We start from the raw sequence: 16,742 nt of genomic DNA, 5'->3' as shown, positions 1-16,742 counted from the left end.
TTTTCTCTTGTAGTACTATTTTCCTCCTCTGCTTTGGTACCTCTACTGTATATTCAATTCATGTCCTAAACATGATAACTTTCTTATCTCTCTCTCTCTCCTCCAGTATAACCATCGCTCTTATTCTTTACTGACCATTGCCATTTGTTCTCTAGGTTTCTCGCCCTTAGTAGTTCCCTCAAGTACAGCTTCTTCTCTATAAAAACTCAACATTTCATCTGCTTGTCTTGCATTTTTTCACCATTCTATGAACTTCCCTCTAATCTTTACCCTTCCTTTGTCATGTTTTTGCGAGTGGTGCTTATATATATATATATATATATATATATATATATATATATATATATATATATATATATATATATCCTGTATGTTGAGTGTGCCAAATTTTAATTGCAAATTGTTGTTTATCTAACAGATGGAAGTTGGCGTGGTGAAGCACTGACACGAGATCACAAGCCAGAGAGTGTTGTAGAGAAAGCACGCATTACAGAGTGTGGAGGAAAGGTTATCAATAAATCTGGTGTCCCACGGGTAGTGTGGAACAGACCTAAATCTGGCCACCAAGGTCCTGTCCGTAGGTCTACACCCATGGATGAAATACCATTTTTGGCTGTGGCACGGTCTTTAGGTATGTTGTCTAAATGGTAATGAAATACTAGACAGGAAAAGAGAAAATATTATTGAGAACAATTAGTACTATACAGTACAGATATTTTGAATTACAGTATTTTGCTGCCATGTTATTTAACAAAAAAATAAGGTGAATTTGTTCATGTACAGAAATATAAGTTTGTAAAAACAAATTTTTATTTTAACAGGAGACCTTTGGAGTTATAATGCAACAAATGACCAGTTTGTTGTTTCCCCTGAGCCAGATGTCTGTGTCATGCCTATTGACATAACCCGCCATAGATGTCTTATATTTGGCACCGATGGTCTCTGGAATGTCCTTACACCAGATGCTGCTGTCAATGTAGCTCACCAGGCAGAGAGAAACAATGAAAAACATTATCTAGGTGTACCTAACTCTTGTGGCAAGGTAAGCAAATCCAGTACATAATGTTCATGTGGGAGGTTATTCCAAGTCTGTGTATATCCATGTTACTTATTTGATTAAATATTTGCACTAAGACAACTAGTTATGAGAAACATGAAAGTGTGTGCCTCTGGGAAGTGCTAACTTGTAAGTAACTGAGAGTTATAAAAGTGGGAAGTTTGGGAAATTTATGGAGTAAGGAATGAAGATGTGAGAAGGGTATGTTAGATCGAAAAGGAGACGGCACAGAGACAGATCAAGAAGGATGGGTTATGTATGTACAGTCACCCAAATGAATGATGTCATTATTTCCAGATTTGGGTATCTGGCAATTACCTACCAGACACTTTTATTTTTCAAGGTGGAACACAATTTTGTGAAATGGTAACAAATTAATTAATAAATGCTTAAGAAGTTTTTCTTAAGAATATTATAACAAATTGTGCAGTAAAAATTTTAGTACACTGTAATACTGTATTTTGAAATGAATTAATATGACATACAAGATTATTGCTCAGGGACATTCAGGAACAATTTACGGAGTTAGAATTGGGCGTCAAAATGAAAAGGTAACATTATTTGTTTGTAGCTTAAATGAACATTGAATAAATGTAATTTGAAATAATTCTCACTCACCACATTTATGCCCTGTCGTTAATGAGTATGTAAACTAATATACATGTATTGTACTCTGTGTTCACCACCTCGATGGACGATGATGTAAGGCGGAAAACATTCACCCCCCCAAAATTTTACATTTGGTGAACTACCGTATTTTACAACATATAAGATGTACAGCCATAATAGACACACACCCCATTTTAGTCGGCAGTATTTAGGATTTTTTTCCTCCTGTAACCACAGTCTTAATAATTATATACAGTTCCAGTAAATGTGGGAATAAATAAAAATAATACCAATAAATAAGTTAAAACAAAAAATACTGTATTGCCAATCCAGTAAATGAAAGCCAAATGAAAGTTTAACACAGTTGCCATTTGCATATACAGTACAGTACTGTACTCCTGCTTCACCAAAGCAACAGAGACCAGCAGGGACGCTACCTCGGCCGATTCCCCACACATCTTGCCTTCCTCCCACTCCCTTTATGTGTTTGCCCTTAGAAAAATTATTTCTTTTACTCTTTTTTCACATTATGTATATAGGATGGTGTGTTTCTGTATCTGAGTAAAAATAAATGAAGAAAGTTACGTATATCAACCCAAAAATACTAGTTGAAAAACAACCATAACACCTTACTGCTTGACCCTGCAGCCTGGTGGTTTAAGTTACGTGTATAACCTGGCTACTACAGTGCCGCCAGCGATGTTAACAGATATAACTGAAAAGCAAGTTATCTGTAAATCTTCTTGTGCATCAGGTTTTTGTAGATTTAAAAATTAATGTTGCAGGTATTGTATTAATAGATTGTAATGCTTGTAAGAGCTCAGAAATAGTTACTGCTTAGCTACCTCTGAATAGTTGGGTGTCTGCCGTACGGACGTTAATCATCTCGGGTTATCATCATTAGTACAGTAGTTGTAAATCGAACTTTAATATTTACAATAATTATTTTTTTAACTAATGAAAAATATTAATGTGTTTAAGTAAGCAATGACGTATTTTTAATTCTGGAATTGGGTTAGGTATAATTTGGTCTACTGGAGACAGCAACTGGGGATTCATTAGCTTGTGGGAGACTGCATTCTTACATATAGGATGCAGGCTGATTTTTTTTGCCATTTTTCAGAGAAAAGCGTGTTTTTTATGTGCCGTATGTGCTTAAATGGATTTTTTATACTTTTTCCCATAGTAATTACAAGAAAGTTAATTGACATTTATGCTCATAGGGTATTGTATTATTTAGCACCCAAAATAAAACATAAAACCTTAAAAATTTCTGTTGAACAGTCATTTGTTATAGATGAATAAAGTAAAACTTGGTTAAATTGCTAACTTCTATAAAACCTTCTTTTAGAGTAACAAATGCCTTTCATATTGTTCTGAAATTAAAACAACTTTTAAATGAGGAAATAAGCTATATGCAGAATATTCTGCACTTATAAGTACAGTTGTACCCCACTTAACGCGGTCAATTGAACCCAGAGGGTCCCGCCTTAAGTGAAATCCGCGTTAAGTGAACAACAGAACATATGGGATTAATTCCAATAGAAACCGGCCTGACCCCCAAACTCCACTTTTTGAAGGCACATACCTATGTTGTAGTAAAAATAACATCTTAATTTTATGATGGTACATGCACACAATTAATACTTAAGAGAAATAGAGAAATACAGTCGCCAAGTTAATGTCCATTCAAATAATGGACTCAACTCCCTCCCCCTCTCACACTACACAGCCGGCTAACAGATGGTCGGTCGGTCCCTCCCTCCCCCCCCCACCCCCCACCAACCGTCCCAAGGAGATGTGTGGGATAACCTCAAACTAAAGTTAGGAAAATATAATTGACATTGCTGGATTCCTTGTAAGACCAGGAATATTTTGAATATAAATGTCATATATTTTGGACAAAAGATAACATAGTTACCTAGAGAAAAATTTTTATCTAAAAATTGTAAGTTTAAAGCAAAATATATGATGTTTATATTCAAAATGATCACCAAATTATAAGAATTCCAGCAATGTAAATTATATTCTGACCGGGTAATTTGTATGAATTTTATGAGCTAAAACAAATATCTTCAGTTAATAAAAAAAAATAATAATTCTTCACAGGGTAACAGATGGTCGGTTGGTCCCTCCCTCCCCCCCACCCCCCACCAACCGTCCCAAGGAGATGTGTGGGATAACCACTAAATTTTAATAAATAATACCTCAAACTAAAGTTAGGATAATATAATTGACATTGCTGGATTCCTTGTAAGACCAGGAATATTTTGAATATAAATGTCATATATTTTGGACAAAAGATACCATAGTTACCTAGAGAAAAATTTTTATCTAAAAATTGTAAGTTTAAAGCAAAATATATGATGTTTATATTCAAAATGATCACCAAATTATAAGAATTCCAGCAATGTAAATTATATTCTGGCCTGGTAATTTGTATGAATTTTATGAGCTAAAACAGGCAGTCAGGCAGGGTGGCGGGTGGGGCAAATCTAAAAATAGCGTCTCGGACACTCACCGCGTATATGTGGAAAAAACCCGCGTTAAGTGAAAGTTCAGCTTTGGCAAGGCACCGCGTATATGCGAAAACGCGTTAAGTGAAAGCGCGTTAAGCGGGGTAAAACTGTAATGTACAGTACAGTAAGTGTTATTGGCTCGTGTTGCTTTATCATCTCGGACAAGCTGTCCTTTTATTTTTCCCGGGTGCTTCTTCGTCTCTCACGCGTGGGATTGGGATATAGCTCTCACTTTTGTTATCCATCTTTAAGCATTTTACCTGCACAAATATGACGGAATGCCAGAAAAGGCTTGGTACAGTAGAAGTCCAAAAATCCGGACTGCTTGGGGATTGGGTCGGTCCGGATTTTCGGATTTTCCGGGTTCTCAGGCAGTACTTTTAAAATTCAAATTTAAGGAAGAGATGAACAGGTACATTTTGATAGTTTATTCATTAGCAAATATAGCATGCTTCATATATCAAAATGAGCAGTTTTAATGAAAAAGCTGTGAATTCTAGAATTTTATTCTTTGCCTTTAATATATCATAAATTGTAGACTTTCCAATGTCGTATGTTTCCATTAGAACAGTATTGCTCACACCAAGTTCTAGTTTCTTGATTATTTCAAGTTTGTCACTCAATTTCAACGTGTTCTTCTTTCTCTTCACACAACGAAGTTTATCTACTTTAGGAGCCATTATTATGGGCTTGTGCAGTATTCTGTAAATGGAAAGAGTAGGACTCAAAATATTGTTATATTACAATGGTATTCTATTCATACTGTGCTTGATATAATACATTCACGGAAATGTAATATTTTTCCTGAAATTACGTACGTATTACAATGGAAAGTGAGATAAAATCGTGACGAAAACAATGACTTTCGCTTTCTTTCGTTCAAAGATGTTACATAATCGCTTTTTGAATGGTTTAGTTAAAAAACTGTTGTATTTCAATAATATTCCCTCCTAATTGACTTGAATGGAAATATACAATATTTTTGTTGAAACTACCCGCGTTTCAGTGTAAAGTGTCGTAATAATAAATGGTAAACAATTTGCCTTTGGCACTCGTGTTTCATGCACGGCTAGCCTCAGTTTATAGGATGTAGAGCGTTTTTACTGAAGGTTTTGTTGTTCCATTACCCTCAAAAACGTGGGTCGAACTATAAACGAGGAATATCATAAATTTACGATTTCTTGGTCAAAAAAATCAGGGTCGACAGATAAACGAGGGGGGGGTTATAGACGAGTATATACGGTATGTTGTCACAGTTTGATTGCTCGTTTTAAAGTGGCGACCACGTGGTCGCTGTGCAGCTGTGGTGCTCACGCATGCTCACATACACACAAAAGCCCGCTAAAAAAAATAGTTTTTGAAAAGTCCGGATTCTCGGGTGGTCCGGATTTCTGGCATCCGGGTTTTTGGACTTTCACTACAAAGAAATTTGGCTCAGGAGTTCATTAATATACCATCTTATTGCAACGGCATCCAGCCCACAGGTCAATGACTCCATGTTGCCAGATACAGCTGCTTGAACAAATAATACGGTGCCTTATGAGTGATTATGGATTATAAATAGTGGAGCCTTTATTTATGATTGGGGTAACCTGATAACTCAACTTGGTGTACACACTGAATTGTTACAAAGTTTTAGAGTCCGTGTGGACACTAAAGATTACCCAATCTTTATTTGCAACTTTTACAAATTGGGGATATGAGTAAATACTCTTACAGTGGGTATTTCTTCTTGATATCATCACACGTTTCTGTTGTTTTCTATGAATGTCTTTCACCATTCCCAATACTGTATTGATTTTGAATTTTAAATTTTTTGCATTTCTAATGTAAAGAGGGGATTAATTTGTTTTATTTTATTTTTTTTATTTTTTTTTATTTTTTAAGTGCACCCCACCTTAAATTTGCAGCAGTTATGAGTGAATAATGTGAATATAAAAAGAAAGAGAGACTGATAAATATAGTGATACCTCAGTTTACATTGCTCCTTTAATGTCATTTCACAATTATGGGACCCATTATTTTTAAAGAATTTCTGGTTTTCTGGGTCATAGGCTTACCAGTAGGCTACATCAAGTTTCTCTCTCTCTCTCTCTCTCTCTCTCTGTTGACTGTTTAATTTAAGTAAAATAAAGAAAATATCATTGTATACATATAAGAAATTACATTAACTAAAGTACAGCCACTCCCCAACTTACGACGGGTTAGGGACCCAAATCCAGGTTGTAAGTCGAAAATGCGAAGATAATACATAGAAAATCTAAAATGGGTGTCTCTTTTTCTTCTCAAAACTGACACTTTTAAGCATACCAGCCATTTTAAAGGGAATTACAAACAAAAATTTTGTCAATACACAGCGCAATCACTAACGTCGAGACTCAAAAACACGTAATTTAAAAAAAATGGTATGACTGGGGTGGTCGTATGTCGAGTAGGTCGTAAGTCGAGGAGTGGCTGTTTAAATACAGTGGTCCCTTGGTTAACGAGCACAGTTTGATTCAGAAGGTTGCTCGTTAACCGAAACCATTGTTTCAATGGGCTTTTGGGTAATTGGTTCCAGCTCTCCGAAAATTACATACAAACGAAAGATAAATGCAATAAAGTACACTTACTTTGAGGTGTGCATGTAGAAGGCTCCTGGTTGATGATGATGGGAATTAGAATAGGGGTGGAGGAGAAGGGAGAAGAGAAGGCATTGGGGTGGAAGAGAAGTCACCCCATGCTGCCATTTCACCCATAAAATTTTAGTTCATTTGGTGTAATTCAAGATTATTTTCTTTAAATCAACACTGCACTGCACTATATATTATCAGTATGTAAAATATATTTCAAAATGACCAATAATTTGACTGGAAACACAGAAAAAAAGCGTTTATGTTGAAGAGTCTCAAACAAGATGTTCCTTCCTCTGTAAACAAACTGACGCCAAGCTTGGTGTGTTGAGTGGCTGTTTGGCGAGCATAAAACTAGTTTCCTGTACAGTACTTCAATTATGTTCATTAATTGTTAAAATGACTAAAAAATTTAATATAAAACTTTTAAAATGATTGAATAGTATAACCTTCTTGATATTTACTAAAATGGTAAGGAATTTAAGCCTTAGAACCGATTACTGTATTGGCGGACTAATACGACAGCTAGTGAGCAAGCGAAAACATGTTGAGGGGCGCTCGTAAGGAATTCGTTAATCGAGGGATTGCTCGTTAACCGAAGTGAATAATCTTATGAAAGGTAATTCGTTAACTGAGGGATCACTGTAATTATTGTCTGATTCAGTAATTAATCTAATACTTTGTCCCTATTTGTATTAATGAAATAATAATATTGTTTTTACGTGACTTTTGGAATTAATATTGGTCAAATTAAACCAATGATTCAAGGTAACTTGTGCCTGATGCTATTTCTTGCACTTTTTCATATATACGAGTACAGTATTTTCTCTTTAAGGAACTAATTCGAGCCACCCCTATTCGTTAAATCATAATTTTTGCGAAATCCAGCTCTTGGTCAACTAAGTACCTACATACACTGGAGCACCTTAGCTTTCTTCGTTATTCAAGACATCTTCAGAGGCAACTGAATTTACAGAGATGGAATGTCAGGTCACCCTTTCTTGGGTGGGGGATTAGTAGGTCTCATGACCTGAAAATGTCTTGAATAAAGACGAAAGTTAAAGTATTTTTTAGGGAGATTGTGTTAAGTATATGTATAAATGAGCAAAGTTGTATCCCTTCAACATTACGTTACATAACATTTAAAAATATGTAGTGAGAAAGCAGAAAGGTGTGGGTGATTAGAGAGATGGAAAGGAGTGTTGCCAAGTGCTCCTCAACAGCTGATGTTTATTTCGCCTCCAGGCAGTCACACAACAAGACCCTCACTGGATGCATGTTGTCTTAACTCCTGTATGTATGTATATATATATATTGGTACTTACTTGATAAATTTTTATTTATTTCAGCAACGGCTGTGGGTAAATCCATCTCGCTCTGTGGTGTCTGGAGCTCTAGGGCGTTATATCAAACTAAACCTTCGTGCAGATAATACAAGTGCAGTTACAGTCTTCCTAGATCCCCCCGGACGACCAAAAAGAGAGGTAAGAAGCCTTTGTAGGTGGTATATCAAAGTGTTGGAATTTGGGTGGGAGTGGTCACAGAAACAGAAATTGCAGGGTCGATAAAGGAATGAGTTAAAACAGGTGTTGTAACTGGTAAGAACTACAGCAGTTAAAACAGGTGTTGTAACTGGTAATAACTATAGCAGTTAAAACAGGTGTTGTAACTGGTAAGAACTACAGCAGTTAAAACAGGTGTTGTAACTGGTAAGAACTACAGCAGTTAAAACAGGTGTTGTAACTGGTAATAACTACAGCAGTTAAAACAGGTTTTGTAACTGGTAAGAACAAAGCAGTTAAAACAGGTTTTGTAACTGGTAAGAACTACAGCAGTTAAAACAGGTGTTGTAACTGGTAAGAACTACAGCAGTTAAAACAGGTGTTGTAACTGGTAAGAACTACAGCAGTTAAAACAGGTGTTGTAACCGGTAAGAACTGTTTGCTTGCTTCATCTAAAGTTGTGGGATTACACTGGGTTTTCTTATGGTTGTTCAGACAGTCTATATACACCCTTGTTCATATTGTACGGCAAGGGTTATGTAGTTTCCAAACACTCTAACCAGGTTGTGACACTGTTGTTTAAAAGATAAACATTACTGTGACCAGGTCTGATTTTACCAGTTAGTAATCCAGCACAATTAAACATAAGTATTTCTGGACCATCAAGGGATCTGTTTTGTGCTTTTAAAGGATTATGACTGATATGTACTCAGATTGTATTGAGGAAGTACTGTTTCAGAAAAGAATACTGTACCCTGTACTGTATTTATCACCCTAGGATTAAACAGGATTAATCATGCTCTCATACTGGGAAGTAATTGTGTGCAGTACCTTTTTTTTTATGTGAAAATCCTTTTGATAAACTGATAACTGGCTGGTTTGTTTTCTCATTGTGCAGCAGTTGGTTTTTTAACAGTATCACCAAATATGCAATACAATTTGTGTGTGATCCTAGAAAGTAGGTCATCCACACTTAAGAGCAACATTAGGGTGCTATAAGAGATAATGCCACCCAGGAGATATGTATTGCAAGGTAGATATAATTATTTTTATAGAAAATGCTCTTATTAGGTAATTTAGATATTCAGATTTACACAAACATCATGAATTCAAGTGTCAGGTATTAAGAATTTTGACATTGATTATTTTTTTTTTTTTTTTTTATTATTTTTTTTTAAATACTGTTAGTGGGACACTAACTATCATGCAGTCTTTTATACCTGTACTTCATGATGAGCTGACAGCTTTCCTTAGAGTTGTAGAACTATTCACCTTGTTGATGTGAGGTTTTGTGTATTTTAGGGACTTGTATTAATTTCTGTAAATCATGATATTTATTTTATTTAAAGTAAATACAAGGGATGTGCACTGTTCTGCACCCAGTTTAGTTTGGACCATAAAGACCAGTCAGTGAAAGGTGACTGGAAACACTTGGTACACTTCAAAATTCCTGTTAATACAGGGGGTCCCCGGGTTACGAATGAGTTTTGTTCCTGAGGACGATCTTAAGTCAGAACACGTACCCTATGTACACTATATCATAGCCTAAGTTCTTTTATACATCTAGAATCACTTAATTTTAGAGAAAAGGAGAAATGGAATGGCAAAATTCAGTAAAGGAAATTAAATTTAAATTTTAACACCTACATTGACATCTCGGGCTGGCTTGCATATAGAGATGAGTATTTGTAGGACTGACAGAGGCTCTATTGAGATGAAACTTAATGTTTGGATGAACATCATCTAAAAATGCAGCTTGGCCAGGTGCATTGTCAATTACCAATAAAATTATGTCTCTAGAAATTGTTCTGATCGTTGACCAACTGAAGCCCAATGCTTTACCAATGACTCAGAGTGTTTCGCCTTTTTCAGAATGTTTAATTACATCAACTGTAACTTCCATTGTAATTGTTTTCCTTTTCTTAGATGCACTACTATCACTTGCATCAGGTTTGTTTGGGAGCCACGATGAGGGCCGAAAAATATTTAAAAGGCCAAAAAAACAGATTTTTTTCTCTTCTATTTTTACTCTTTATTTGTTCCCCCCCTTCAGGCCTCGTTGTGGGTCGATGACCTGTGTCCGGGTGGGCTATTCCCCATAAAAAAAATAGGGCTTCACTTTATTACACATGTTATCGAGGTGAGGGTAAGGCTTATTGACTCTCTCTTAAGGCACGTGGCTGGGTGACACTTTACTCACCACCCGTTGCTCTGCCTCGCCGCTCTGCCACGCAAACTAGTTCTTGTACATTAATACTACGAACCAGTTGTACTTATGTTGGAATCTTCAAATAATTGGCCTTATGGGACCGCATTCGTATTGGCAGGTGTTTGTAAGTTAGATGTTCATAATTCTGGATCCCCTGTACAATTGAAAGAGGTTCTCTTGAGGCAGTCTGTGACTTAAACTTTGTAAGGCCAAAACAAAATAATCACGTGTTTTCAGTAACCCGGCTTTACCTAGAGAATTGTGGCCGACCCTAATAATTTGATTGGATATTTCGAACACGTTTTTATCATTCCTTGAAGACCTTTTGTTTTCAATGCTCCATCCTCATATCATGTAACGTAAAGAAAACCTTCTGTTGGTATATGAAACGGGGGGAAAAATACAGGGTTTGGGGAAGTGACTGAGATACATGACCACAATTCTGTAATATACAACTTAGTGTTATAGATGTGTATGCTACACAGGTACAGTACTTGATTTTTTCTCTTCCTTTATTTGATGATTCTGACTAATGTGTGACAGTGCCAAAAGACATTCTATTTAAAAAAGAAAAAATCCATAACTAGTCACAGTCAATACCTTTTTTGATATGAGAATACAAATGTTTAGGGGTAACTAATCATCATCACCATCATTGTATTGTGGCTATTCTTCATGCTTGCCTGGGTTAGCCATGATTACCTGATGGCAGCTCTCCATGCTGCATGGTCTCTTGCAGTCTCTTATCAGATTTTTTAATCTAATATCATGTCTTATAACCTCTCCTCATGTCATTCTTGCCCTACCCCTGGCTCTCCTTCCCCCCCACATGCTCATGCATCACTTGATCCAATTGGTTTTGTCCATTCTCACCGTGTGCCCAAACCATCTCAGCCTGCCTCTACACACAACTTTGCCAATACTCAGTTGCCTACTTAGCTCTGAACAGGGCTTCATGTCTTTCAGTGTCACATTACATATCCACCTTGCCATTCTCATTTCAGCTCACTTTAAGTGTACTTATGTCATCCTCTTTAACTATCCATGTTTCACTGTCATAGAACATCACACGTCTCACACCAGCCGCATACATTCTTTCACTCGGACGAAAGGTCCTCTGTCATCAATAAAGGCACCCGCTCCCTTAACTTCTTCCAGCCACATCTGACTCTTGCAACTGAGCAGGCTTCAGCATCCCCACCAGCACTGATCATGTCACCCAGGTAACAGAACTCAGTGATGCATTCCAGGGATGTATCACCAATATTTGTTTTTTCCAGCCTTGCTGTGGATACATGGTTATATGCACATTCACACTTTTAAAGTTACCAACATCCTGCAGTCAGCAATCTACTCCACTGCACATCATTGAGCTGCTGCCAACACCTTTGACTGTATTTCACCCTTCCATTTCTTAAATTTCTCCACTGCCTTTTCAATATTATCTGTTAACAGAACTAAGTCATCAGTATGCAACAGGTCTCTTGGCAGGCCAGTCCTAAAGTCCTGGGAGCTCAAAATCCTCACTTTCTTCACCATTTACTTTCAGGTTTTTTATCCCACATATAATCCCATAATCATTTAACCAAAGTACTGTCCTGTACTCCTCAACTCCTAGCCTTCTTATCACCCACTTTATTTTGTCACTTGGTACCCTGTCAACTTGTCAGGTGCCATCTCTTAGTTTACAAAATGAAGTTTAATTTTCTCCTTCCCTAGATATTTCTTTTGTATTGCTGTGGCCAGGAATATTGCCTCTGTAGTCCCTTACCTGGCATAAATCCAAACTGCATTTCATGTATTGTATGTGTTCTCTTCCTTATCAATTTCTTAATCTCTGATAATATTTTGAAATGTGTGACCACTGTTAATCTCGGATTTACCTCTTGAGTTACCTGTGGGGATAGTACAAGAAGGTTTTTCACAGAACTTGGTGGCAAATGGTGCTTATGACACCATTAAGACACTATTTAAAACTAACCTCTCAAACTAAACTAATTACAGGCTGTTTTCAAGAATTTGCCATTTATTACTCTTCAATGTGTCAAGTGGAAGTAATGTTTTACTAATACTACACAGAGTTTATAATAACTTGATTTTTAGTTTAATTGTTTGGTTGATAGAATCTTATGAGTAAATTTATTACAGTATGTTTTGGGGTATTTTTTATTTATTTTCCTAACACATCTCTAGTTATATAATATTAGGTCATTGGGAAATTAGGTTTTGAGTTATAGACAACTTTTCAGGAGCAGAACTCTCTCACCTTACCTTGTGGTGATCGGTCAACTCTAAAGGGGAATGTATGTCTGTCTGATCCTGGAGCTTATGTGGAACTATCCTCACTTTTTTTTAAGCTGAATTTGATTGAGAGTTCTAGCTGTAGGTGATAATACAGTACTGAATGGATAATACTTATTGGGTTAAGAGATACATGAATTTGAATGTGGAGAGAAGGAGAGCTACAGTATAGGTAAGCCAAGAATTACATGGGGAGAGAGGTAAGAAATTACCTCGCAGATAACTTGATGAGAGAGACTGCAAAAGAACCATGCGTCATGGAGAGCTGCCATTGGGTGATTTAGCAAATGCGCCCAAACTTGGAAAATGGCCAGAAAACAGTGATGGTGATGTTAACAATGGCAGCAGCTCAGACACCCACCCTTTCCTTGGGTTACTGACTTAACTGGGATTGAATTCAAAATGGTGGAATAACCAAAAACCAAGATAGTATCTGGTACTGAATGGACAGACTTGGTACTGGAGAACAGCTATAGTTTCAAGTTATTTGCTTTTGAAGGAATGGTGTGAGGGGGAGGGAAAGTGATTACTATATTTAACCATATACAGTACATGAATTGTAAATTCAAGTAATCACAGCTAACTTACACAAGCTTGGAAAACAGTCATAAGACATTGATGATGATGATAGAGATTAGCAAGCCACTTGGGTTAAATTATGATGGGTTGTCTAGTGAAAAGGAACTCAAAATATAGCCCTGCATTATGTGAACTGTCCTGCTATAGTATTTGGTTTATCTCTTATTTATTTTTCAGGTGTTGCTACAACAGAAGGGAATGAAGAAAGGGTCTCCTCCTAAACCCACCACCAGACTGCCATCAACTGAGGAAGATAGAAACAGAGATGCTCTAGTTCAGGTTCACATGTACAACCAGAGCCAAGCAACAAGGCATGAAGGCAGCCGGGGTGTACTACGCATTAAGGAACGCCTTCCAGAAAAATGGCAGACCAGTCAACAAGACAACCAACATGGTGTGCAGGAGGGTAACCGAGGGTGTACGGATACTTTTCAGGATTCGGGTTGTGGAAGTTGTGATAATAGTGAACCTGGGAGTAATCAAACTGTGATCAGTGCAGAAACAACTAAAGTGGGTTGTTCTGAATGTGGATGTGCTGGTGTACATGCAGTTCCTAGTACTTCAGGTGACAATTCATCGGGTCATAGTTCACATAATCCAACCACTAAGGTACTACCACCAACTACTCAGAATTTACCTGCATCAGCACCATTTGATATTGATAGTATATCTGATATTGTGTCAGAAAATAGACCTGAAAGTAGAAATAAAAACGGTCCTGAAAATAGAGACGAAAACAGACCAGACAGTCGATTAGAGAACAGACCAGACAGTCGATTAGAGAACAGACCAGACAGTAGATCAGAGAACAGACCAGACAGTCGATTAGAGAACAAGGTAGAGGACGTTTCAGAAAGCAGGCCAGAAATCTTAACAGAAAACAGACCAGACAACAGGACAGACGGCAAACCTTTGAGAGATGATATACAAATTCCAGTTGTGTCAAGCAGTACTAAAAGTCCAGGAACAGATAATAAAGGGAGAAAACACAGAGGAATAAATGGCAGAATGAAAAGTTCAACAGGAACTGTTTCTACAGAAAAGGGTGATAGCCGAAGGAGAACAAGATCAAATATTCATTTGAATCTTGGAATGGAGAGTGAGAATAAAGAGCAAAATCCTGTTGCTTCAAATAACAATAATGAATGGAAAGAAGAACAGCGTAAAGAGGAGAAGGCTGGATCGAGTACCAAAGGTAGACAAGCACTAAGTAGTTCAACAATGGACTCATCCAATCGTGTATTGAAGTCAGTAAATCGTGGTACTACAGAAACTATAAATCAAAATTCTCCAAAAACAATATCACCTAAACGAAAACGAACTTCAGATATTGAAACTGAATCTACAGAAGAACCTATACCAAAATCTGCTCGAGTTCATACACGCTCACACACGTGGAGTCACAAACCTATGATAACTAGAAGTCAAGAAAAGACCCACAAAACTCCTACAAAACTATTTACTACCCCAAAGAAGTGAGAGGAGTATGAGTGAAATTGTTTTACTATTGACATGGAAAAATTTTAAGTCCAAAAAATTGCTAGGCAAAATTCCATGATATATTTTAACTCACATTATGAAATTTTGACTGATCTCATGGATTAGATAATGTGACTGTGCCCAACTCTTTGAGGTGCTAGAACTGTTGCCTGTTATAAGCTAATTGTTGACTAGGCATTCTTCTTAGTGCTGTGTCTGTAAATATAGTTTTCCTTTTATATTGGATATAGAATTAAGGTCGTGGCCCTGTAATGTGTCGAGGGAATGAGTTCTCATTTTTACAGCACATGTGAATAAAGATAGAGGTTTCTATGCAGAAATTAAGTTGAACTGTGTTAACACTTGTTTATAAAAAAAAAGAACGTTGATTAGGCAGGTGTCAGTTTCACATGTGTGCAGGGGGGAAAATGGAGTGCCTTTCAATGCAGTAAAGACACTGGAAAGTTCAGTGATTTGTATGTTTGTTGGCTAAAAGTACAATTTCTGGTTTTAAGTGTTTGTTTTCCATATGGAAGAGGGAAAGACAAAGTGTTATATCAGGATGCTTTGAATATAGCTAACTGCTGAAGCTATTATTCTTTTATCTTGATAACATTCTGTTTATATTTTTCTTGGTACAGTATCGATAATGCTGTAGCTAATATTTTTATATAATTCATGGAAAATTCCCAAATTAGGTATGGATCAAAAGTTTGTTTACAGTATATGGTGGCTGCAGCTAAAGAAAAGACAGTTTTTTATATTACCTTATTATGCATGCACTTTTAAAGCAGTTACCAAATTTGACAATGTGATGTCAAGCTTTTGAGAGTATTTATCAAAATGGGAAATTTTTAAGTATCAAAAAGTTATATTACAGACCTACCTTGATTGAATATTTTATGCAACTGAAAATGTTCAAATTTTCTGCTGTATTTATTTAAGGATTTTTTTATTTTTTTTATTTGTAATATTTTAGGGGCACCACCTTAATAATTTGTTTGAAACCAATTTTTTTTTTAATATCTAGGAGTTTGTTTTTTATTGTTTATAAATCTGCAATCTCCTGATTTGTACAAGTTTTCCCCTCACCACTACCTACTGTACTGTATGTGCTTTTTGTGTCTTCCTCCTAAAGTCAATTATAATTCAGTGATAATTCATTCTGTTTGCTAAAGGGGAATGAGAAAAATCTTTATGCATTGCAAGGTTCATGATCTCAAAAACTTTATTAAAATATCCTTTATATTAAATAAGTGGCAGAAAAGAGTATTAAGGTGGTACACCTAGAAGATGATTTTACATTTATTATTTTATAGATTTTATGGGGTAAAATTAATGTTCTACATTGTCTTTGTTTCATGACTCGTATGGTAATACTGTACAGTATACTGTAAATCCATCAAGTAGAGGTAAAGTATTCTGTAGAAGACTAAATATCTTTGGCCATCATAGAAAGGTTCAGTGGTTTATGGTGGGAGGAAATATCTAGTTTTCACTTGGTACTTGCCTCATAATGTGGAATTTTCTGTCATGTAAATTTTAAACAGTAGTTTTGTTCATGATTCACCACTATATTCTGAACCTGTGTAAAGGTGGTAACAAAACTATAGGACCAAGTTTTAGTGTACATAAGCTATGTTTATAGCATTTTTGCATAATTTATGACAATTTAAGAATTTAGGCATGAAGTTTTAGCAGTATTATTTATCTGCTTGTACCTGGATTTAAGGTAAATGGCATGCAATCTATTGTAGACACACAAGATCACAGCTGCAACTTTTATGAGTACAGTATATGTATATATGTGTGTACAGTATATACTATACTGTATATTTATATACTGTAGGTATATATATTTATAGCATATGTATA

At 36.2% G+C, this 16,742-nt stretch overlaps 1 protein-coding gene across 1 annotated transcript in view; it reads left to right on the top strand.

The window, feature by feature from the left end:
- LOC121860697 overlaps nucleotides 1–16,742 on the top strand; it is a 28,096-nt gene extending 11,354 nt beyond the window's left edge. The window contains exons 3-6 of the mRNA XM_042357995.1: nucleotides 419–631; nucleotides 822–1,042; nucleotides 8,147–8,281; nucleotides 13,566–16,742. Coding sequence (XP_042213929.1) covers nucleotides 419–631; nucleotides 822–1,042; nucleotides 8,147–8,281; nucleotides 13,566–14,867 — 1,871 coding nt within the window. The 3' untranslated portion in view covers nucleotides 14,868–16,742. The remainder of the gene's footprint in view (nucleotides 1–418; nucleotides 632–821; nucleotides 1,043–8,146; nucleotides 8,282–13,565) is intronic.

Source organism: Homarus americanus, unplaced genomic scaffold (genome assembly GCF_018991925.1).
Source record: "Homarus americanus isolate GMGI-L3 unplaced genomic scaffold, GMGI_Hamer_2.0 scaffold40248, whole genome shotgun sequence".
In the NCBI taxonomy this organism is placed as follows: Eukaryota; Metazoa; Arthropoda; class Malacostraca; order Decapoda; family Nephropidae; genus Homarus; species Homarus americanus.
The sequence above is the reverse complement of the archived record's forward strand: the minus strand, read 5'-3'. Positions and strand labels throughout refer to the sequence as shown.